Source organism: Protopterus annectens, chromosome 10.part0 (assembly GCF_019279795.1).
Source record: "Protopterus annectens isolate FY-2018-M chromosome 10.part0, PAN1.0, whole genome shotgun sequence".
Lineage (NCBI taxonomy): Eukaryota > Metazoa > Chordata > Ceratodontiformes > Protopteridae > Protopterus > Protopterus annectens.
Window position 1 is genome coordinate 1,173,084,384 of NC_056744.1, and position 24,293 is coordinate 1,173,108,676.

Genomic DNA, 24,293 nt, shown 5'->3' on the forward strand with positions numbered 1-24,293 from the left:
CAAGCTTCCTCCTTTTGCTCTGTGACTTGTGACTTGACTTGACTCAAGTATTTTATATTTTAAAAAGAAAATGGTTGGTTATTTTGGTTGCTATTTTTATTTCATTTTAAGTCTGTGGTTAATTTATTTTTAATTTGGCTGCTATTTATTTAATTTTAAGTATGTGCCTGTGGGGTCATTTATTTGGTTGCTATTTTTATTTCATTTTAAGTGTGTGTTATTTTATTTATTTTTAATTTGGTTGCTATTTTTATTTCATTTTAAGTCTGTGACTCTGTGTGGCTGGCTGTGGGGTTATTTATTTTGAATTGGTTGCTTGCTGCTATTTGTATTTCATTTTAAGTCTGTGACGTGTCTGGGTGTGAGCTAGACTGTCTGTGACTGAGATAACTTTGTGTTTACTTAGCTTAGTTAACATCATTTGTCAATTGTCATTTTGTATTTATTTAAGTTTTATTATATGCACAAGTTGATTTTATTCTTATTTTATTTTGATTTATTAAAATTTTACACACCACACATCACCACAGTACAGCGCCACTACTTGTTGTTAGAATTTGTTTGTTTTAAAAGTGTGCACTGTGTAGTTAGTACTAGTACCAGTAGTACTAGGCTAGCATAGCAGTGCCAGACTGCCAGTAACTAAGTAAGTAGTAGACTAGTTAGTTAGTGCTGTATAGTGTACAAGACAGAATACATTTTATTTTTATTTATATAAAGAGAACTTTAGTCTAGGTTTTATTTTATACAAGTTCAAATGTCATTGTGAATTTGTGATTGTCATTGTCATTGTTCTTGTTCAGTGTTATTTTTCTAAAAGAATATTGTATTTTAGTTTTGCAAATTTGTACAAGTTCAAAAATTAATATAAATAAAATACTAATATTGCTCTTATTTTGTGTTTCATGATCATATTTTGGTTGTCTGTTCTTCACTTTGCATGTAAATGAGTGTATCCCAGAATACCACTGGAGTGGGCGGGGCAGCATAATAATGTATGCAAATTTATGTTAATTCGCATGCAGATTTTTACCTATTTTTCATGGGTCTTGTCCAGATTTTTGATGTTTCCAGGTTGAGAGGTATGGTTACAGGAAAGGAGGGAAACAAGCGCAAATGTGGGCTTTTAAAACAGAAAGTTGAAGGATATGGAAAAACTGCCCAAGCAGGCAATAAACTACAATTTCTGGGCCAGAAATCACGCCTCTTGTAGTAGATAGGCTACCTAGTGCTTACCACTCCCACTGGTAAGCTAGAAGGCTTCCCGCCAATACAGAATGGCTTGGGGGGGGAGCTCAGAAGCTTACATACTGTCCTGGATACAGCAAATCTGTATCTGGACTAGACTAGTTACAGGAAAGGTGGGAAACAAGCGCAAATGCAGGCTTTTAAACCAGAAAGTTGAAAGATATGGAAAAAGCTGCCCAAACGGCCAATGAACTACAATTTCTGGGCCAGAAACAACACCTCTTGTGGTAGATAGGCTACCTAGTGATTACCACTCCCACTGATAAGCTAGAAGGCTCCCCTTCAGCACAGAAAGGCTTGGGGGGCTCAGAAGCTTACAAACAGTCCTGAATACAGCAAGTCTGTATCTGGACTAGCCTAGTTACAAGAAAGGTGGGTAGCAAATGCAAACACAGGCTTTTAAACTAGAAAGTTGAAAGAGATGGAAAACTGCCCAAATGGCCAATAAACTACAATTTCTGGGCCAGAAACCACTCCTCTTGTGGTAGATAGGCTACCTAGTGCTTACCACTACCAATGATATGCTATAAGGCTTCCCTCCAACACAGAAAGGCTTGGGGGGGCTCAGAAGCTTAAATGCAGTCCTGGATACAGAAAATCTGTATCTGGACTAGCCTAGTTACAGGAAAGGCAGGAAACAAGTGCAAAAATGGGCTTTTAAACTAGAAAGTTGAAAGAGATGGAAAAACTGGCCAAACAGCCAATAAACTACAATTTCTAGGCCAGAAACCACTCCTCTTGTGGTTGATAGGCTACCTAGTGCTTACCACTCCCACTGATTAGCTAGAAGGCTTCCCTCCAACACAGAAAGGCTTGGGGGGCTCAGAAGCTTACATACAGTCCTGGATACAGCAAATCTGTATCTGGACTAGACTAGTTACAGGAAAGGCAGGAAACATGTGCAAATGTGGGCTTTTAAACCAGAAAGTTGAAAGAGATGGAAAAAAACTGCCCAAATGGCCAATGAACTACAATTTCTGGGCCAGAAACCACTCCTCTTGTAGTCGATAGGCTACCTAGAGCTTACCACTTCCACTGATAGGCTAGAAGGCTTCCCTCCAACACAGAAAGGCTTGGGGGGCTCAGAAGCTTACAAACCATCCTGGATACAGCAAGTCTGTGTCTAGACTAGCCTACTTACAGGAAAGGCAGGAAACAAGTGCAAATGCAAGCTTTTAAACTAGGAAGTTGAAAGAGATGTAAAATCTGCCCAAATGGCCAATTAACTACATTTTCTGGGCCAGAAACCACTCCTCTTGTGGTAGATAGGCTATCTAGTGCTTACGACTCCCACTGATAAGCTAGAAGGCTTCCCTCCAACACAGAAAGGCTTGGTGGGGCTCAGAAGCTTACAAACTGTCCTGGATACAGCAAAGCTGTATCTGGACTAGACTAGTTACAGGAAAGGCAGGAAACAAGCTTTGAATTATTTATTAGATCACTGGACCTGAGCTTCTTCTGAGATGACCTGCGACAACCTGATGACTTGCGAACAGAACTGCCAACTTGGCATGTTAAGTAGAGGCATTTTTTTATGCTTCCAGGCAACATTATTGATTCTGTAAAAAGCTGTGACCCAAGTCTGATTCCAAACATAAATACAGTTCTGAAGATCTGTAGGACATTCCCCATCACATGCTGTGAATTTGAAAGAGCAGTCAGCAGATCTCGACCTATCTAGACACATGTATTTTCAACTATGGCTGAAGACAGCCTGACTGGTTTGGCATTGAGTTATGTATACAACGACAGAATTACAGCAACTGAGTACATTGTACGTGAATTTGGTAGGGTGCGTCCAAGAAGACCTGAAATACCCAATATTATGAATTGCAATGTTGATTAGGAGAGGGCATCGACCAGGACTACATGGAGTTGTGACTGGGCTTAAAGTGCAAAATAACTGGGTTCACAGCTCACAAAGTCTGCAGTTACTTTGATTCAGCATTTTACAAATGACAAACTTTGGTTTCTGGTTTACTAAGACTTTGGGTCTATACGCCCAAAACAATGTCTTTGATGTGCACTGACTTTGGGTCTACAGTTCATAGATGTGTGTAGTGGATTGAATATGTGTAGAAATATGAGTTGTGTTATGCTTTATTAGGGCACTCTTTTCCTCTCGCATTCCATGTTTCCCTTTACTTTCCTACTTTGTTTTGTTATACTACAAATAAAGTTAATTCTTTAGAGCATCTCTCAGTATTTATGTTCATAACTTTATTAATGCAATAATTTTTTTGTGTACTGATTTGGTACAAATCAGTTTTCAACTTAATTCCATTTATGAACACAAGAAAAAATAATGTATGAAGTCCATTAAACCTAAGATGTGTGTCTCTTTTCCCTACTGAATTACACACCTCATTTTTCTTTCCTCCTTGTTGAGCTACATTACAAATTCTTTATTCTCCACAGTTGTTGTTCATAGCTGATTTTGTGGAATAAGTTTACTGTTTTTGTAAAAATTAGTGGTCAGATTAATGTGTTTGAACCTCTCAGCATCAAGAGAAAAGGAGGACTACATTTTCTTTTTCCCTTGGATGTGGAGAACTGACTAACAAGTAGGGTTCATGTTTGGCTGACAATAGCTCTCCCATCCACATCAGTTCTGGGTCCTCCACTGGACATTACTTGTATTATTTATTAATGATATGTGGCAGCATTGCAGCAACCTACCTGTCATTCAATATGCAGATAATATTGACCAGTTGTGTTCAGACAGTAGCACCTCCCACTCAGTCAACAAACTGCAGAAGGCTTTCCAGTTACTTTTATTCAGGAAATCTATTCCATCTCTTTAATACTTAACACACCTAAAATTAAGACCATGCTATTTGGCAACAATTAATGCATCTGAGTTATTTCTATACCCTGTAGAACAATTCCAGATCTGAAGCTCCAATATGGCAAGTACACTTTTCGAGTAACTCAGATTTTTGGATCTGACCTACACAAAACAAGTAACAATAGAAGTATATAACATACTTAATTGGGTCTTCTCTACCAGCTAATGTTTTTTCTTACTTCCTTCTTGAAAGCAACCATGGCAAGGGCTGTCTTGATCTACTTTCTTACTTTTGGAAGCTGTATTTTATGTCTGTCTGATATTAAAAAATTTTCAACACTATGTAATCAAATAACAAGGTTCATATTTGGGGACCTAGGGATACATATCACTACAACTTGTTCAGATGTTTAAGTGGAATGTCATTTTATAGCATGCTATTTTCATCAGCTTTGTCTTTCCTTCTCACTATTCTAAATTAATTGTCCCCATCCTTTCTATCCTTTGTCATGGTATGTACCCCTATAGAGACTAAGACCCTCTGAAGCCTCACATCTAGTCACCCCTCTGACTACTTTGACTGCTGAAAGAGGCTATTTACTAGTTACATCCCTTGTTTCTGGAACAAATTAACCAAAGACAATGGCTATGCCACCTCCAAGTTTACTTTCCAAAATTCTTCACCATGTGTCAAGTGTCCAATAAGGTAATCATTTGAAATGTCAGAACTTACTACAGCAACTCTCAAAACACAGAGACTGAATGGCTGAATAAAATGGGCTTATATTTAAGAAGTCTGAGATGGCCATTTGTAAGAATATTCCCTTTTCTCTGAGGTATGACAGTCTCAGAGTTAGTAAATATAAGTTTAGGAGTGCAAAAAAGAAGTTTAAAGGAGAAGAGCAATGTTCAAGATTCACTCTTCTCTTATATTTTTGGGCTTTTTTTTTGGCATGTCAGCACTCGGTATTTCAAATACCAACATTTCAATAGGAAACCATCAAAGAGTAGCTGTCTGAGGTGCAAAGCATCCTGTACTATGAACAAATTAGGTTATTGTACAATGTTTGAAACAGTCATTCCTTTCAAAAAATTTTTTAGGATGAGATCGTTTGTACTTTCACTTTCAAGCTATTCAAAGAAATGTATATGTTCTTGCTAGCATGTATGCTGTATATATCTAATGGAATTTTTTTATATTATTGAGTACTGATACGCTATAGTATAGCAGTCTGTAGCAGTCAATTCCTTGAAAATGTCCTGTGGTTCAACAGGACTTCCCAGTTAACAATGTTAAATGAATTAAAATAAATAAATACAAATCATCTGGTTCTGATTCCATTAGTTTTCCCTCACTTGATGCATAACAGAAGCAATTCAGTTAATCAGATCAGTTCTTCTTGGTCATGCCTTAAAAGAGTGATTAGCATCTATTAGATATACCTGGCTAATGAATAACAAAGTTAAATAATTCCATCCATTATGGTACATTTTAGCTTTTCATTCCTAATGTAGCGACATAGTTAAACAAGTGCAGTTACTTCAACTACACAGAATACCACAGCAGTCCCTGTCTTGTATTTAGTACATTCAGTAACTATGCTTGCATGGACCAATTTGCAATCCATTACAGCACTAATGGCCTTTGATAACACCATCATTCTAATTTCAATAAAACACTCAATCTGCTTAGAGAAAATTGTAAATATGCATTATAAATTCAAAATTTGGCTTTATTTCTTTATTTTCTTTCACCTATGCATAAAATGTGCCCAGCATTAAAGTGTTACTGTTGTTGGTATTTAGTATGGGAGGTGGTAAGTCTGCTAGGAAGGGGATTCAGATTGAACCTGCAAAACACTATGTCACTTATAAGCTTTTAATGTTCTTATACAGGCTTTAGGTCATGACTATGACTAATTGGACTGATGAGGGCAGTTACCTAAATGAAATATTTTGTAACTCCTGCATCTGTTATTTGTTCCTATATTTAACGTGTTGATTACAGACATTCTCTATCAGAATGCATACGCTATCACTGGGAGTATCCTGAGTCTTTGTCTTTTTGGATTTTCCCGGTTAGGGGTCGCCACAGTGGAATTCCAGTCCGCTAATGATTGGCAGTAGATTTTTATGGTGCCAAGTTGCCAGCCCGACGCCCAACCTTCAGCAAAGGCACGCCCATTTACACATGTCTTTTGGAGGCCACTCGACCGCGGGGGGGGGGGGGACATGCAGATTCCACACAGAAGGCACTCCAGCCGAAAATCGAAGAGGAGAACCTCTTACTGTGAGGCAACAATGCTACCGCTGCACCAACATGGAGTGCTAACTTTAAATACTCTTCACCTTCTTTCTGTATTATTCACGATGTCATATTTTGCTAAGCATGTGCTGTTTTATATCAGTTCTTCCTTGCTAGACATTTCATTTGGTATACACGAGCTGTCATTTTATGTAAATCTGTGTAATGTACAGTATTCAGTGTGGCCTGGAACAACCATGGAGCTTGCGCAGCTACAAACTTGACTATCATCTTTCATGATGTATGTCTCAGTGGTCACAGGCCCAGAAAGGTTGTTAGCTTTAATGTAACTGGATACTACTTGCCAATGCTGTTAGATGGCAGCCACAGTGTGCTACAATCTGTATACAAGGACTCTGTGTTTATTGTTTAGTCTGACTTGCTCTTTTTTTCCTCAGCATATCTGCCCTTCCCCTCTGCTTTTCTCCTTCTTTTATAAGCATAGCCACTAGAGTAATACATTTGCTTCACCATGGTTAGTTTAGCAACCCTCTCTCCAGTTTTCAGAAAACTACCATACAGATTTTATTTCAGCTACAGTTTCTAGCTAGTTTTCTATTGGACCATCTGTTCAGGATCTGGTAATTTGGACACACACTGTCCTGCTGTCATGGTTTGAATCCTAACCTTTGAAGCTGTGTCTCTCTCCTTCTCAAGCTCATCTGACTGATGTTAGTACTGTTCTACTGCAGCAAGAGGAATCATGCTGACCGTACCAGTGCTAAGACTATCCGTTCCGCGAGTTAGAGACAGTATTTAAACCTGGCATCATAAAAATTACAAGATGCTGTTTTTATTTTACAAGCATTAATGACCATTAAATTCATTTTCTAAACAATTACCAGCAGAAGCTTACTTTTTTGAATTTTTTTACAAAAGTATCTTTAAAATACACTTTTTGATATCAGAAGATCAAGGGTAACATAAAGTTTTATCTTCTTGTGTCTTGAATTTGTGGCACCTTTTTGTATATTGATTTCATCAGTACTGTATTGTCTCTCATTAATCCCTCTTTAATCAAAAATATTTCCAGGATTCCAGTGTGACTTAAAATTGGCTTAATTGTAATCAGAAGCAAAGCTAGTTTAACTGTCGTCCTGTGCCAGTAACATGGACTAGCGCCCCACCCCCTCAGCATATTTTATTAAAAAAAAAAAATCATTTCTTCTTTTAAACTGTTGCAAACTGTTTGCTACAAATGTAGAAAACATTTTGCTATGGTTTATGCCTGTAAGAAGTGCTGTGGTGCTTATATTTTAGTTTTTAAAAATATTTTCTTCTTTTTAAACTGTAGCAAATTACTTGCTACAGTTTATACCCTACCTGCATGGAGTGCTACAGCTCCCAAGTTTAGTTAAAAAAAAGTTTACTTTTAAATTGTAGCAAACTGTTTATTACAATGTAGCAAGCAGTTGCTACAGTTTAGGCCATACATGGAACACTACATTGCTCAGTTTTGACAGCAAATACAATACTGATCACATCCTGCTCTATCAATTTCTGCCCAGGGCAGTTGCCACTGTCACCCCAGTGTAGCTAAATTACTTACTGTAATTACTTAGTTCTTAATCAAAGAATTACCCAATTTATGTTGTCTACAAGAAAAAATTACAAGGAGTGATATGATATAATATTTTCTTGAGTTTAACAGATCGCCTAGAGCAGGTTCACACCTGCAAATACATAGGATTTACCGTTCCAATACAGATATGATCACAGCTCAATTTATACATTTGTGAGAGGTTATTCATCCCACTGATGAACTTCAGAACCAAAAGAAACAGCTTCCTAGCTTTATGATATCGATACATGAAAGCCTAATTATGACTCAGATGACCCAAGTTCATTTAATAACTCAGTAGCTGGAGCAATCAGGGTGGGGAGGATAGGAGTAAGTGTCTGCTGCTGGCTTGTACATCCTGGAACAAAGGAGGTTACTCTGCTTTGCCACCTGGGTGGCACTTCCGAAGGGCACTGAGTATTGATGGAACACAGATCTGGTGAGCATATAATGCAGTAGTACAAGTGTACTGGCTGGGGAAGTCAGGCAGTAGAAGTACACTTCTTACAGCATGCAACCTTTAGTGCCAGCTTGAAGGAGCTGCTACAAGGAGGGGGTGCCCCAAGGGGTACGGCAAGCCACTGTGTTAGACCTGAAAGCAGGCCTGTGATTTACCACCAAACTCTCACCACAGGCTGGACTGCACACCAGGCAGAAACAAATGGGTCAAAGGACCTTCAAGTATCTCAGGGATGTCTGGCTCTTTCCCTCTGTAGAACAAATGCCCCAGATTGGTAAAGGTAGGGAGCCATTAGGCAGGTCAGGTGGAGCAGAAACAGCTGACATTTATAGATCTTCTTTCTCCTGTCCTCTGAAACACATACTAGGGACTTGAAGACTACAGTGTTTCAATGTCTGACTTTAAACAATCTCATCAAGTTTATCATACACTTCCATAACACAACCATACAAACTATTTAGGCCAGCAGGTTTGACCTTAAAGTGGTTTACTTATCATACCTGGGTTCCGGCTAAAAATGATGATAACTCTTCACCACCCAAGTCCTCTAAGTGTAAATATTCTCTTGCCAGTGGCATACCTGATGGTAAGGCTAGCCTCCCTGGGGAAAGTAAGGACTGCTTCAGAGGAAGCTGGGTTGTAACATTGACATTCTTTAAAAAGATGCAAAACAGATAGCCATTAAAGGTCAAAACCAAAATAAGCTCTCTGAGAAAAAAATAATAAGCTTTTTTATTGGATAGTGTAAATTAGAGAGCAAGGACTTTGTTCTCTAAAACTGTATATAAGACAATGTACTCATCTGTCATACTTGTCAATCTCAATCCATCCAGTGGCAAAATAAATTGTACTTATGAGATTGACCTTCTGGTACTTGACTTGCTTACTTAACTTGTTCTTTTTTCTTCATAGATTGTATATTTACAACTTGGAGGTACCACCAAGATAAGAAATGGTGATTATACAAAGAAGCAGAGGAAGGAAGGGGATCGGTTCTATTCCCAGGGAGGGCCCATACATAGAGACTGGAGTTGCTGCATGGATCTCCACCTGAATAGATTGACTTGGAGGGGGACCTCCACACTGCTGACAGGGTAAGGGCTTACCTTTCTCTTGCTTACCAAAAAAAAGAAGACTGTTAAGAATTAATTTTCTTTTAATACAGAACTTTAAAGTTTTGGGAAACTATAATTTATGTATGAATTGCTGAATAAAGATGTTAACAAAAGTTTAAATGTGGTGAAATAATGCACCACAGTTGTTAAAGCCAGAGATACGACCTGAAAATTTGGGTAATAGAAATAGCATTAAAGGTCTACTGCAGCATGACACTAGTCCTTGCCTGGTACCAGCAGCTAGGTCTGATAGTAGATATTTAAGACCTACTATACAATTTGAAGAGATAAGGTTTCAAGAAGAGTATGCAATTTTTCTTCAATGGATGTATAAATGTTTTCAAAACATAAAAAAGTCATCCTAAAAAGGGGAACCCCAGGATCCACAGGGAGATGGTTAATGTCATCCCCTTGTTTTTATAAATTTGAGTTTTCAGTCAAGAGACTATCACGCAAATATCTCGTCCCATCCCATTAGGGCAAGGAGATGTTTGATTACATCTGATGGTAAACCAATCAGCCATCAGGATGTGCTGAAAGAAATATGGAGTTTCATAAAAGATAACAATCCTTCACAGTCAGCATAAATAAGGTCAAAACACATACCAAACATGAAGTGTCTAATCAGGCCATCCAAGCAGTAGATTATCTAGCCATATCCAATACAGAATGCTTCACAGTCCTGTGCTTGGGAGATCAGTGTTACTGAAGATAAACAGCAAGAGAAATGGTGCAAGAGGTTTTCAGTAAGTGCAAGATACAAATGGACTTGCCTATAAATCCTTTAGCTTTACACTGTACATCTTACATTTGTAAAGACCAGTGCAAAGAGTACAAGAGTAGAGTGGAGAACAAGGTGGGTCAAGTCACCCAGATTCATTTGTGATGGGAGCATCACAACAGTTAGTGTGTATGGAATGACAGTTTTGGGGTTAGATGAAATGAGACCATTATGGGGGTCCAGTATTTCAGCAAAGTTTCCACATGTCCCTAAATGCAAAAACATGCAAATAGAGCAAACAGTAAAGGAAGCTTAGTAAAAAAAGTTTGAGATAAAAAGCCAGATATTATTAAGGAAGATGAGTTTGAGATCAAGCAAGGGGAGAAATGGGTATGGATTGTGTTCCCAAAACTCTGGTCAATGTTAGAAGAATTCAAAAAAGGTCCTCTGCATAGAGTGAAAAGAATTGATCCTGAAAAGGTAAATATTACTTACCTACTATCATAATTTCATAGGACATCCAGGAAGAGAAAAACTACAACAAATTGTCAGTTCCAGATTTCAGTAGGAAGACATGTCAGTAGACATACAAAACTAAGTTGATGGATGTGTTACCTGTGCCATACACAAGGCAGGAAAGTGTAACAGGGGGAAGCAGTATCAATTCCCACAAGGACTAGGGCCCTGAGAAGGAGTGCTGGTGGACTTTGTGGGACCTCTTCCAGCTGTACCAGAGGGATTCCACTTCTTACTCACAGTAATAGATGAGTAAACTGATTGGGTATGGAGTCATTCAACAAATAAGGAAGACATCAACTCTGTTGTGAGAATAATGAGTGAAAGAATCATTCCAAAATGGGGTTTACCTCAGGAGATACACAGTAACCAGAGAACCCACTTCGCTAAAAGGTGACTAAACAAATGTGTCAAACTTGGGGAATCAAACAGAGATTTCATATTCCTTACCATTCCCAAAGCTCTGGGCAAAGTGAAAGGAGTAATATATTGTTAAAGGAGGAACTAAAGAAAATGAATACTGAATATGGGAATCATTGAGTAAACATCTACCTTACATTCTGATTAAAATGAGAAATTCTCCACAAGGGTGTTGACAAGCCCCTCATGGGTTAATTGACAAGTCAACCCATGAATTTGCAGAGAGGAGATAGCCCTTATGGGATGCAACTGGGGAAGACAAAGCTATGGTACCAGCTATAAAACCAAATCAATTGGGGCAAGGAAGAGAGTCTGGGAAGATAAACAAGCCAAATCCACAATTTAGAACTTCATAAACAAAATGAGATCTGCATAAAGAGGGAGGTAAAATTGGAACAAGGAGATGTTGTAATGGTCCACCAGTTTGGTAACAGAAGCAAATGGGACTCAAAATGGCTAGGCCGTTATGTTCTTACCATAGTGGGGCTAGTGGCTGTACAAGTGCAGCCATACAAAAAACAGCCACCAAAAATGGTTGGACTCATAAAGATCTTGTCAAAAGATTAAAATGGAGGGAAAAAATAATTTTAGTTAACATAATAACTGATATATATCTGGATAAGGACACAGTATCAGATAAAACTAATAAGAATGTGATTCATTTCTTTTACAGATAAACTCAAGAACAGGAAGATAAAGACATTAAAAACAATAATGTTGATTGTAATCCTAAATTCCTCAGTATGGGAGTGACATTCCATTGTGTCCTGTCCCATTTTCCCTTCTGGAGATGTCAAGCCTTACAGAAAATGACTGGATTCAGAGAAATGACTCTATTAAGGAAACGGAGACTTAACATCCTTTCTTAAGACTTCTGCATGAAAATGTTACTGCTGACATTTGCCTACAAGGAGAGTGAAGAAATAACTGCCAGTTCACTAGAAATAGGTCTTGTACTATTATATAACAATGTTATGAACATTTCAACAATGATACCTGAAATGCATTTAGAGAAGCTATGACTGAGCATTGGTTAAAGTGGATAATTCCAGTTCAAGCAGATGTATATTATACATTATGTACGTGGGAAAGAGCATATAAATGACTCCTGTGGGTTGGAGTGGCCTGTTTTATTTAGGACATGTGATTCCATCAATTAGGCATACCATTACATTGCTTGGTCATAATATTAGGAATGTTAGACTTAAAAGACACATGAATGCAGCAAAATGAAAATGAGATGATGTTTTAGCAACAGCATCGATCTTTTCCTTTAATGGAAAAAGGAAAGCAATTTGGGACATTAGAAAGATAGCAGTGCTGCTAGATAAGCAATATTGCATTTGAATCAATCTATATTTGTTAGTAAATGTGGTACTTGTACATTGATGATGGAGGAATGTTATCCTTACATCAGTGATAATAAACCTGAGATTAGGAGTCCCCTCACGATAATTGAGGAGATTGCTAAAAAAGAACAAATAAAGAAATATAGCTCTCTTGGCTGAGTGGTTCTGTCAGTGGCTTGGGGGGAAGGCTGCTGCAACTTATATTGATCATAGTTGGCATTCTAGGTTGTATGAGCCTAGTAGTTGTTGCCATCAAGTGTGGAATGGAGTGTGTAAGACATTAAGAAATGCAAGTCTTGATAACAGACCAAGTGCACCAGGCCCAAGATATGGTGCAATTCATAAAGTGCGCAGGGCTGATGAAGTCTGTATTACAATCTAATGAAGGCACCCACTAAGGAAGAACAACAAACATGGGCCCTCATGTTTGTGCAGCGGGAACTCTTATAGTATTGGGATCTTAGGAAAGTTGGATACAAGCTTACAAAATCTTCCCTGAGTAGATGTGGGAAACCCTTGAGACATAAATATCAGTGTGATGTAGTAGCAACATATCAAGAATTAATAAAGTAATAAAAGCTGCAATAAAGTATACACTTCTTCATTGCCTGACTAAAAGGGCCTCAGTCAAGACAGATTATAATTTTCTAGTAATTGTATAATATTTCCTATCTAGCAAAAGCTCTTACTTAACTTGTCTTTTCCTAATAGATTCTTTAGACTATCCATGGCTTTTCTACATACTTTAGAGTTTCTCTTTCCTTCCTTCCTTCTGTACTGTTGCTCTCAGTAAACTGATTCTTTTTCTCACCCATTACTTCACCCATTATGCTGTTTGCATATTCTTTGATTATTTTTGGAATGATAAGTATAATAAACCTAAGACATAAACATAGTTTGCATCTGGTGCAATCTGTGATGAGCCTGCAGCAAAGACTTCCATGTCACCTCTAAACAAAGCAGATTCAAACTATGGTTAGGAGAGGTGTCCTCCAGAAAATACGCTTTCAGAGTTTTACTTGTGGAAAGCAGATATATTTGCTCAAACTCAGGATGAAAGTAAATTCAGTTATCTTAAAGTTAACAGAATGCAAGGTCTAATTTCATTCAGCCTAAGTAAATATTAGCTACCTAAAACTGCTGCATACATCACAGAAGTCCTTGAATATTCTGTTAGAGAAAAAATGGTACTTACGTATTATCGCAACCACATTTCACCGGTGGCATACTTTATAATGTTTTTCACCAAACTATGTGTGTTAGTAGACGAAGGGTGGTGTAAACTGTTAAAAAGTATTGGGTCACATTCTTTGACAAATACGAGGAGGAATAACGGCTGGTAGAGCCCTTGTCCAAAGTACACACATGACTGCTGCTTTGCATTCGTCTTTAATGTTAGGAGTCATCAAACTTGCAACGTTCTGAACAACAGAGGTGGTGCCTTTCAAACCCTGTTAAATGTGTGCTTATGTAGGGGAATCATTCACCATCTACAGCAGCACCTGTTGTTCCTGGTGTAAGGGCCATTTCTGAGTACACAACTTCAGAGATACACAAGTATGTGTGTGAAGCGGGATAATGTTTGCCACCCCTGCTCCACAAGTACCACTACAAAGAAAGGCTGTGCCGCGTTACTTATTAGTATTTATTTGCATTATTGCAATTATTGTGTGGTCAGTGTTTGATACACTTCATTTCTTCTATGAACTTTGGTTCCCAGTCTGACTACTAATCATTTAACAAAATGTTCCCCATAAAAATAACCGTCATTCTTCACTGCATTCAGAAGCAGCAGGCATCTTGATCGTATTATTCATGACGCGACATCGATAAAGGATGCTACACCAAAACATGAATTTCCCCTTTATTCCTCTTCCTAACCCATTAACAATATCAGAGAATAGTACTTTTACACTTTACATGATCGTTTTAAAGTTAAGAGGCATAGTTTGAGTCAAACATGGCGAATTATTGCAGGTTGCAAATCTGGTTGCTATAATAGGCAAGTTCCGAAAAAATATCACAAAGACAGCTGCATCTATGTGAAAATGTGTCTATTCAACAGAACAACATCTGTTAATCTGTAATGTTCTGTCAGAAAGGAAACATTTCTAAATATGTAGAAAGACAAAAATGTATCTGAAGTTAAATTGTGGATAATTGAAACAGTGTGTATGTTTTACAGATTCATAAATGTGCATTTGTCATTGGCACAAGACAGAAAATGATTAATATTTTGTGCATGTCTATGTCGAATTGCACTGGAAAGCAGTGTGTTCTATTGTGTGCTGCCTAAGGGCACATGGCAAGTAACAGTGAGGATAGAATTTGCAGAATTTGCATTTGCTTACTGCAGACCCACTTGAAAAGTGTGAAACAAATATCTGATTGCATCATACTTTTGACATAATGCACTTTCATCTATTGTATTCTCCCTATTTATGATGCAAACCCATATTACATGTAACACCATATTTTTGAATTTTCATTAATTCTTAGTTACTCTATAATTAGACAAATATCAAATATAGTATTAACCTAATTTCTTTTCAGCAAGTAACTCAAATAAAATGGGTGACTAATATCATATAAAAGCTAGATAAATAATACAAATAAAATGCATTTCTGTAGCTGAAACTCCATAACTTGTTTAATAATAAATGCTACCAAATTAGAATGAGAATGTACTTAAACTCTCAGATTTCCAAAAAAAGAGAATGGGTTTTAACAGTCATATCTTAAAAAAAGATGCAAAGAAGGAGAAAGTCATTAAAGGATAAACCCAAAATACACTCTCTGAGAAAAGCCTAATAAGCATGTTTTATTGGACAATGTAAATTAGGGAGGCAGAACTGTATCCTCTAAACAATGTACTTAACCTCAATCCATCCAATGGCAAAATAAATTGTACTTGTATGACTGCTCTAGTAGTGCCCGACTTGTTTATTTAACTTGTTCTTTTTTATTCATCTATGAGGTTCATTTACAATATCCACACGTTTTCTGCATACTGTACAGTTTCTGCTTCCTTCCTTCCTTGCCTCCCTATTGCTGCTGTCTGTAAACATATTTTTTTCTGATACAGAACTTTACCCGCTATGCTGTTTACACTCTTCTTTGATCATTTTCGGTATGATAGATATAATATGACTAAGTGATACATATAGTTTGCATCTGTGATCAATATGCAGCAAAGATTTCCATGTCACCTGTGTGTTGTTTCTCTAGCTCTTCCACTGCATGGTGGTTCATAACTAAAACTGGCAGACTAAGAGTACAGAATTCATGACAGAAAATTGTTATTCTTGACCCCCTTAAGCTGTCTATACTTAAAATAGCCTGCTGATTTTACATGCAAAAAGCTCTCAAAGTCTTAAGGCCATTATAACTATAAATATTTGGACATACTACACAGACTGTGGAAAAAAGGCTGCATCCCCTTGATTCTATACTGGGGTGTAGGTAACCCCTGTAGATCATGCTTTACATCCCAACCCTTTTACTGCTGTTGACCTGTCACACCAGTGATTAAAATGCACTACTGGTTAACCAGGAAGATAACTCTGCCAGGACTGCATTCGGGTTATTCATATTTTTTTCGGTGGCATAAGGTCACTTCATTTCATAATTATTTTTTTATTTCACTCATTAATTTCCTTGTTAGCAATTTACTATTAATAACCTCATTACCATTTCACTACAACTTCTACTATTCAATCAAAACCTGTATCAATTCCCTTGTGCAAGTCCAGTAATTTCAGAAGCTCAGAAAAGCCCAGCCTATCATCAAACTTACAACTGTGATCACTGTAATGGATCGTCTACATCAGTATAATGCCTTTCATAAGGCATGACCTTTAGAAATAAACAAATATTTTATGACGGGTTCACCTTATGAAATCACCTCTGTCTCTTTTTCTACCTACCTTCTTTTTGTCTTTCTCCCTCCACCTTTCTTCATTCAGTTACCCTGGCACTGTACTCTAACATTCAGCTTATTCTGACTACTGCCTCATACTGGCAGAGTGGTTCAATTAAGTGACTGCTAACATTTAGGTGTGACTAATGCAGGGTTCACCAACACCTGATGTGGTTTGATCATAGGGATAAAACTGTTACTGTATCAAGGTACTTCCTTTCTGGATTTTTTTTCCCCAAACTTACAGACGTAATGTGCATGTGTAGGTCACATACTGTACATGCCAGTTCTAACATGGTACATGTGTAGGTTACATACATGCCACTGCTAATATGTAAATCAGATTTGGTTCACTCCTAGATGCATTCTTTTTCTAACACAGTATCCGGTGAGCATGACTTCAACTGTTTATGTTACAACACTTCCAAAACTCATAAAGTATTCACATTTATAAAACTTGGTGTTCTATACTGAGGTGTACATAACACCTGTAGATTAGGCTTCACATTCCAGACCTTTTTCACTTTGCTGTCAGCATTACTGAGTTGTATGGGAGAGTAGGGGATTCTATTACAATATGTTGTTTGATTTTCATTTTTGCTTAACAAACACAGAGAATATAACAATTGTAGTATTTATTTTTAGTATCAACAGTTGCAGGAATTTCTGTTTGTTTACATTTTTTTTCTGACCAGACTTTTTCCTATACATAACGCTTAATTTACATTGAGCATATAGAGGTGAACAACAAATTACTGTTTACATTTTAGAATATTAATTACTTACTTTCCACTGTATAATTTCTATCAGATGTCTTCTACAATTCCTCACAGTGATCCTTTTCATCCTGTAGTTCCCTGACTGGGTTATATCTTCTAAGTGCAAATCTTAAACTTCTCATATGAAACATCTAAGCTACAGCTAACAATTTGCTGGTTAGTCAAGGTCCTCCCAAGATCTATTGCTGCTGTTCTTGTCGATAATAGACCCAGCCTTCTAAAGTCTCTAAACCTGGTACAGTATATAGTTCATGATTCTTTCACAATTCATAATCTCTACTATTTAATGGTTGATAACATTCTCTAAGAACATTCTTTCCCTTTCACAAGACAGGTGTTGATGAATCATTGACTGTCTTACCTTCCACTCCAAATAAAAATCAAACATAACTTGTTCAGAAACATAGTCATTTTTTTGGAGGCAAAGACAGGGGCCATTATTTTATGTGTTTTGTCTTTTAAATAAAGCACCATTGATTCTTGAGCTATTCCTGCAATATGCATGAGTTAAAATAAAACATCATGGCATTGTGCTTTATTTGAAATTGACAGTGTAATATTTTTATTTTAATATTGCATACTCATGCAAAGCTGTCACAGTAAAATATTAGTACCATAACTATTTAGCACATACAGTTCACTTTTAATTAAGTTTGAAGTTATCTTTTTAATAGTAGGCATTTAGTGGAACTAGGGTATGCTGTGAGCTACATATACTGGTCTCTAACAAAAAAACTATTATGACAGAATAAATAAAGAGAACTCACATACCCGCACTTTGGCTTGTCTTTGTGCTTCTGCTTCAATAGCCATAGAACGCTGCAACTCTGCTGGCAAATGCACACCTTTACTAGGAATTAAATAAAAAATCAACATAAATCAAAGTACAGGCTGGCAATATCTGATTGTAGAATTTGCATACAGACTTTCTATTTCATTTAGGAATATTCTAGATACATGATAAGGATACAGAAAAAGGCATGCAATTTCCTGTTAAGTGGATGACAAACTAATATCCACCAATACCAATCATGAGATACTGATGAAATCATATTGCTTTACATGAAAATAATAATTAAATGGTTAGATTTATAGTTATGGTCAACTCTTTCTTCTTATTCCTTGTGGAGTAACTCAATGCATTTCTAATCTGGCAGAAAAAAATGTCTTCAATTTCCTTTTATTTTTAAACAAGAAACATTTTTTATTAAATTATCACTTATGACATAGACAATCATACAGTTATATAAATGAAAACAAACCATACTGGCATATTTTTAGTTGCAAACATTATACATCACTTATAATCTATCCAGTCACTGTCAGTCAAACATTATATAGTGCATTCAAATCCTGCCTTCTTTTAAACCTCATTCCTCCCCAAAACATTATTCTCCATGTATTGTTCCCACAATTCCCATTTTTCTATGTAATTTGTTCCTACCATTTTCTAAAGATCTCATTTCCAGTTGTTTTATCTATTTTACTATATTCACTACTTCTAGTACAGTTGGTTTAGACTTTGATTTCCATTTTCTAGTAACTGATTTTTTGGCAGCCACCATAAGTAGATTCAGAAATGCCTTACTATGTCTAGGTAATTCCAATACTATATCAAAGCTGAAAAAATCATTTCCTTAGTTATACCAATTTGCTCACCCAGTATCTCTGATAAAGTAGTCAGTAGGGAAATTTTAAAGTCCGCCAACTCAATATACTCCCCAAAAATGTTTCCAATTAACTCATTCTACCCCATCACACCTCCAACATTTGCTACTTACCCAAGGAAAAATTCTTTGGCGTCTACTTGGGGTATAAAAATACCTATGTAAACACTTCCAAGCAAAGCTCCTAAATCTTCTAGACTTTATTGAATATTTGAGAGTCATACATATCTCCCATTTGTTTCTTTGTGAGTTGTTTATCCAATCTCTCTTCCCAATCTGTTCTAACTTACTTTGATTGATTATTGTAGTTATCATGCAATATTTTATATGATCTACTAATTATCCATTTTTAACAGCAGCTTCTGTTCTAAATTCTACTAAAATATCTACCAGTGCTAGTATTTCACTTAGGATCCCCCTATTCTTTCTCTTTGCCTATCCTCTGATATCAATCCTTGATAAGGAAGACAATTTCTAGCCTGCAGTCCAAATAAATTCTTGGCCTCTTCCCAAGTCTATTTAAATTATTTGCTCCCAATACCTTGGTTCCTTTGCCAATTTTCTCCAGCAAATTCCAACCCCATATTGCCTAGTGTTTGTATCCCTAATTACAGTCAGCCCTATCATATAATATCCTTTCTCTATTCCCATGTTAGTTTCATTCTTAGCATACTTTCTGATACTTTATGAATATAATATTCTATACAGTTATTGTTATTCTCCTTAATGATCTGCATCCTAAATCACAGTCTTTCCTTGTTTCTTGAGCTTCCCTCCTATTTTATCATCATTCTTTCCACATCTGCTTGTGCTATGTATATGAGCCTTAAGTGTGTAGCTCTGAAATACCACTTCAAATCAGGTAATCCCAAACCATCTTGTTCTTTTGGAAGGATCAGCTTATCCCGCTTGACTCTTGCTGTCTTATCCTCCCAGATAAAATCCTTCAACTCTTTTATTAATTACTATCCACAACTTCTCTGGCTGATAAAAATATGCCTGACCTGTTTATAAAACTAAAGGGACTAAAAACATTTTGATTGCATCTATCTTGCTATCCATATCCATAAAACAGAGCTTTCAATTTCTCAGTTTTTCTATTACCTTTTGTTTACTCTCTTCCCACATATCCTTAGCTGTCATAACAGAATCCTTTTAATCCATACTCTTAAGTACTTTATTTTATCATGTCCTCATAAAAATGGGTATTCCTGAACCAATTCATGTGTGGGTACATAGTTTATTGCCTTTGTTTTATCTTCATTTATTTTGTATCCGGAAATGACTTTAAACTGTCTCAAAATGTTCCATAACACTGAAATGTCCTTTTCTGGTTTCATAAGGTATAAAATAATATCATCTGGAAATAAAGCTCGCTTTTCTTTATTATCATACCAATTATATCCTTGAAATTGTGAGTCACTTATTTTATTTGCCAATTGTTCTAAATATAATGCAAATAACAAAAGCGAAAGAGGACACCCTTGTCTGGTTCCCCGGCTCAGAACTTATCGGAGAGGAATTCATCTACTTTAAATTTTGCCTCTGATCCCTCACATATCCTCCTAATCAACCTTATAATTTTATCGTGAAATTCAAATGCTTCCATTGCCCTGTTCATAAAAATCCCAGTTTACTTTGTCAAATGCTTTCTCTGCATCAAGACCCACCAATAACTGTGGTATTTTCTTATACTGTGCTTCCTTATAGATAATCATTGTTCTATTAATGCTGTGAAATGTTTGCTTCCCTTCCACAAAATGACACCAATCCATATCTATCAATTTTAGCATCACCTTTGCCATTCTTTTACAGAAGCACTTTATAATCATGGTTTAGAATTGAAATGAGTGTATGTGAAACTGGATATGATGGGTCTTTACCATCTTTAGGTATTATAGCCACCACCACTTTCTTCAAGGATGTTGGTGCTCCTACTCCTTTTAAAATACTGTTAAACAAAACCTTCCAGATTTTTATCAGTTTTTCCCCTACTAACTTCTAAACTTCCAAAGGAATACCATCTATTCCCTGGGAACTTTCCTATAGATTGGTTATACATCACCATTTTTTCTCATCTCCTCCTATCCTGTTAGTAATTGAACCTCATTTACCTCTAACTTTTGCATATTTAATTCTGCCATAAACATTTCCATTTGTAACTTTTCTTGATTTCCCTATTTCTCTGCTTTCTACAGATTTTCATTACATTTCTGAAATATTTATATTACCTCTACAGGATCACTGGTTATCTTCCTTGTTATAGGCTCCCTAAGCTTGGTGACAACCTTTCTATTTTCTGTTGCCCGAGATGTTGTGCTAAAAGCTTTTGTGCTCTGGAGTTATCAAAAAACAGTTGCTTAGCAGCAGTCTTTCTGAACTCATGCCTATTATTGAGGTAATCCCTTCTTTTCTGTTTAACATTCCGCAATTGCTCCTCTTCTTGGTGTTTGAGATTCCTCCTATTCTGCAATACTTTAACCTTTGTCAGTCCTCTCTAAATAATTATTGCTACTTCTTAACCATATCTCTCTTCCTTTTGTCTCCACCCAATTTTTAAACTCAATGAAATTTCTGTCTTCCCTAATAACTCCTGAATAATTTCCACTACCCACTCCTTAAATTCCTCTGTTTTTAACAGATAGGTGGAAAAGTGCCAATGTCTCATTTTTATTTCATTACCCTGCATTTTAATTTAGTTATTATTGGTATGTGATCTGAAATAGTTATTGGATATGTATCAAAACCTTCAATTAAATGCACATGTTCCTGTGAAATATAATTTCTGTCTAGCCTAGCACAATTTTTGTACCTTGGGGAATAGTATGTAAATTCACACCAAATTCCTGCTAGTGAATTCACATCTTCCATGCCAAATATTTTCATAAATTTCTACAAAAATCTACCTTCTTTTGTAATATTTTCCTTCTGGGCCCCCAGGGTACATTCCTTTTGCTGCAAATCAAATTCCAGTCCCTACCTACAAGTAATATTCCCTGCTGAAAGCTAATTATTTCTCCTAGAATTTTCTTAAGCTCCATTATAGCAGTTTTAGGAGGAATATAAATACATGCCAGAATAATCCTCCTCCCTTTCTGTAGCCTCTTAGAATTACAAATCTACCATTATTATTTTTGTTTTTTTCTTCTATTACTATTGGAGCTCCACTTGCAATTAATATAAGTACTCTCTTTTTCCTCTATCCCAGATGTTTCTCTGAATAACCATCCTGAAATCCTTCCTTTATCAAATTACAATGCTCAGTTCTTTCCAAATGTGTCTCCTGTGGCATAGCTATTTGCACTCTACATTTTTTAATATAGTTCTTTTTTGTATATATCTATGAGATAATTTATGTTTAATGATAGTACAGGAAGAATTGTCATTATGTGGAGCAGTTATTACAACAGTTATGTGTAACAGCTTTTTTTTAATAATAAAAATATGGAACGGTACACTCAGAGGAATAAATGCCTCTCCACAGAAGAAATGTACACGTAAAATGGCAAATAAAAAACCTGTGGTAGAGGCAACCATGCAGTGAACACAGTCACGAACAAACACAGTCAGCGATAAAATATAGAACACTTTAATGGTGTACACAGGTGAGCGCTTTCACATTTGGGTCTGATGAAGCAAATGTGAAAGTGCTCACCTATGCACACCATTAAAGTGTTCTATATTTTATTGCTGACTGTGTTTGTTCGTGATTGTGTTCGCTGCATGGTTGCCTCTACCACAGGTTTTTTATTTGCCAGCTTTTTTTTAATGTCTAGTTTCAGCTTTTGTGTTACATGCATGCACTAATGTTTGGCAGGTTGACCTTTGATACAGTTGTTTCTTGTCATATCTAATTGAACCTATGTCACATCTTACAAAACTTTTTGTTTTAGGAAAAACCCTCAAACAAACAAACAAACACAAAACAACAACACCTAAAACACCCCTAAAATCTATTAACTTAATATTAACACACAAAATTATGTACATTTTGAAATATTGAAGTGTAACCCTCCTAATAGGTACAGTTGTCTCACAGAGACTTTGATTAACCTCTAAGGAAGGATATCAATGCTAAGACACATCGTACAGCCTGTGCGTCTACTTCTATCATGCTCTTTTGTCCAGACTTTCTTAAAACTAAATAAGGAGAAAGAAAGAAAAAGGAAAAAAAATGTTTACTTTAGTATCCCTATTACACTCGAACATAACTGAGAAATGTTTACTTTGTAGCATGCAGGTTATGTCATGCATTATAAAAATACTATTGTTAAGAGAAAAAATTGTTTTATTTACAGTTAACTCTTTTTCTCCTCTTCCCCCTCCTATATGACTTGCTTCTGCCTGACTATTCCTGATCTCTATCTGCATTTGATTTTGAAGTTTTTCATTTAAGGTTTGGATACTTCTATTTTTTTATCTTTTCTTATATTGCATTTGTTTTGTTTTAAGTATTTTTGTTCTGATGGAGTTTTAAGAGGTCTTGACTAGGGTCATTTAGAGATTTTATTAAAGAATTCCCTTGAAGACAATGAATAACATCCAGTTAATTAGTGAGAGGAGTTGGGAAACAGCAATCCTCTTTAACTAGAAGTTTTTGGAGGTTATCTTTATTTAGCTGGAGTGCTTATTTGACTTGTTTCTGCCTGCCTATTGTTGATCTCTGTCTGCATTTGATTTTGAATTGACGTTTTTCATTTAAGGTTTGGTTACCTCTGTTTTTATCTTTTATCTTTTTCTTATATTGCTGATCTCTATCTGCATTTGATTTTCGCAACCACCCACACAACTGTTGATGTACTCTTGACTTGGTGGCTTTTGAATTTGTCCTCCCCTACTATTAATCTGATTTTGGACTCTCTTACCAGCCCCATCTCATCAGCTCATTCTACTGAATATGGAGAAGTCAGTTGGGAAGGCCCACCCCCTTACTCTCTTAAACTTGAATTATCTTCTTTTTCCTCCCTTCCCACTTAATTAAAACAACTGCACTTTATTCAGCTGCGTTTACTGTATCTGTGGCTCTTCCTGCTTTATTACTTTATTTTGCTTTTTACTTCTTGTTCTTAAAGGTGTTCAGTTGCATTTATTACTGCTTGTTAGTAGCCTGATTTAGTTGGTACTGTTATTCTAAGCATCTTAGTTTTGATTTAAGCAAGTGGGCTTCAAACTAGTTATCTTACATAAGGAGGGTTTGCAGTCTACACTCTTGTGGCAGGAGAAGTAGCTTACATCCTTCTAAGTTGGGAATTCTTGGTTGAAGGCTTATAGCTGGTTAAAGGTTTTATTGTGTCTTCTGTTATTCTAAAAGTGCCTTAGTTCTGGTTTAAGCACTTGGGCTTCATGACAGTTATTTTACATTAAGACGGTTTGTGGTCTGCACTCTTGTGGGAGGAGAGGGTAGTCTCTGCCCTTCTGAACTGGGAATTGCTGGTTGAAGTCTTA

The 24,293-nt window shown here is 36.5% G+C and overlaps 1 protein-coding gene across 1 annotated transcript in view; it reads right to left on the minus strand.

Moving 5' to 3' along the window:
- The window catches only part of NPHS2 (NPHS2 stomatin family member, podocin), a 269,098-nt gene that overhangs the window by 34,210 nt on the left and 210,595 nt on the right, over positions 1–24,293 (minus strand). Inside the window, exon 9 of the mRNA XM_044086847.1 lies at positions 17,953–18,031. Coding sequence (XP_043942782.1) covers positions 17,953–18,031 — 79 coding nt within the window. The remainder of the gene's footprint in view (positions 1–17,952; positions 18,032–24,293) is intronic.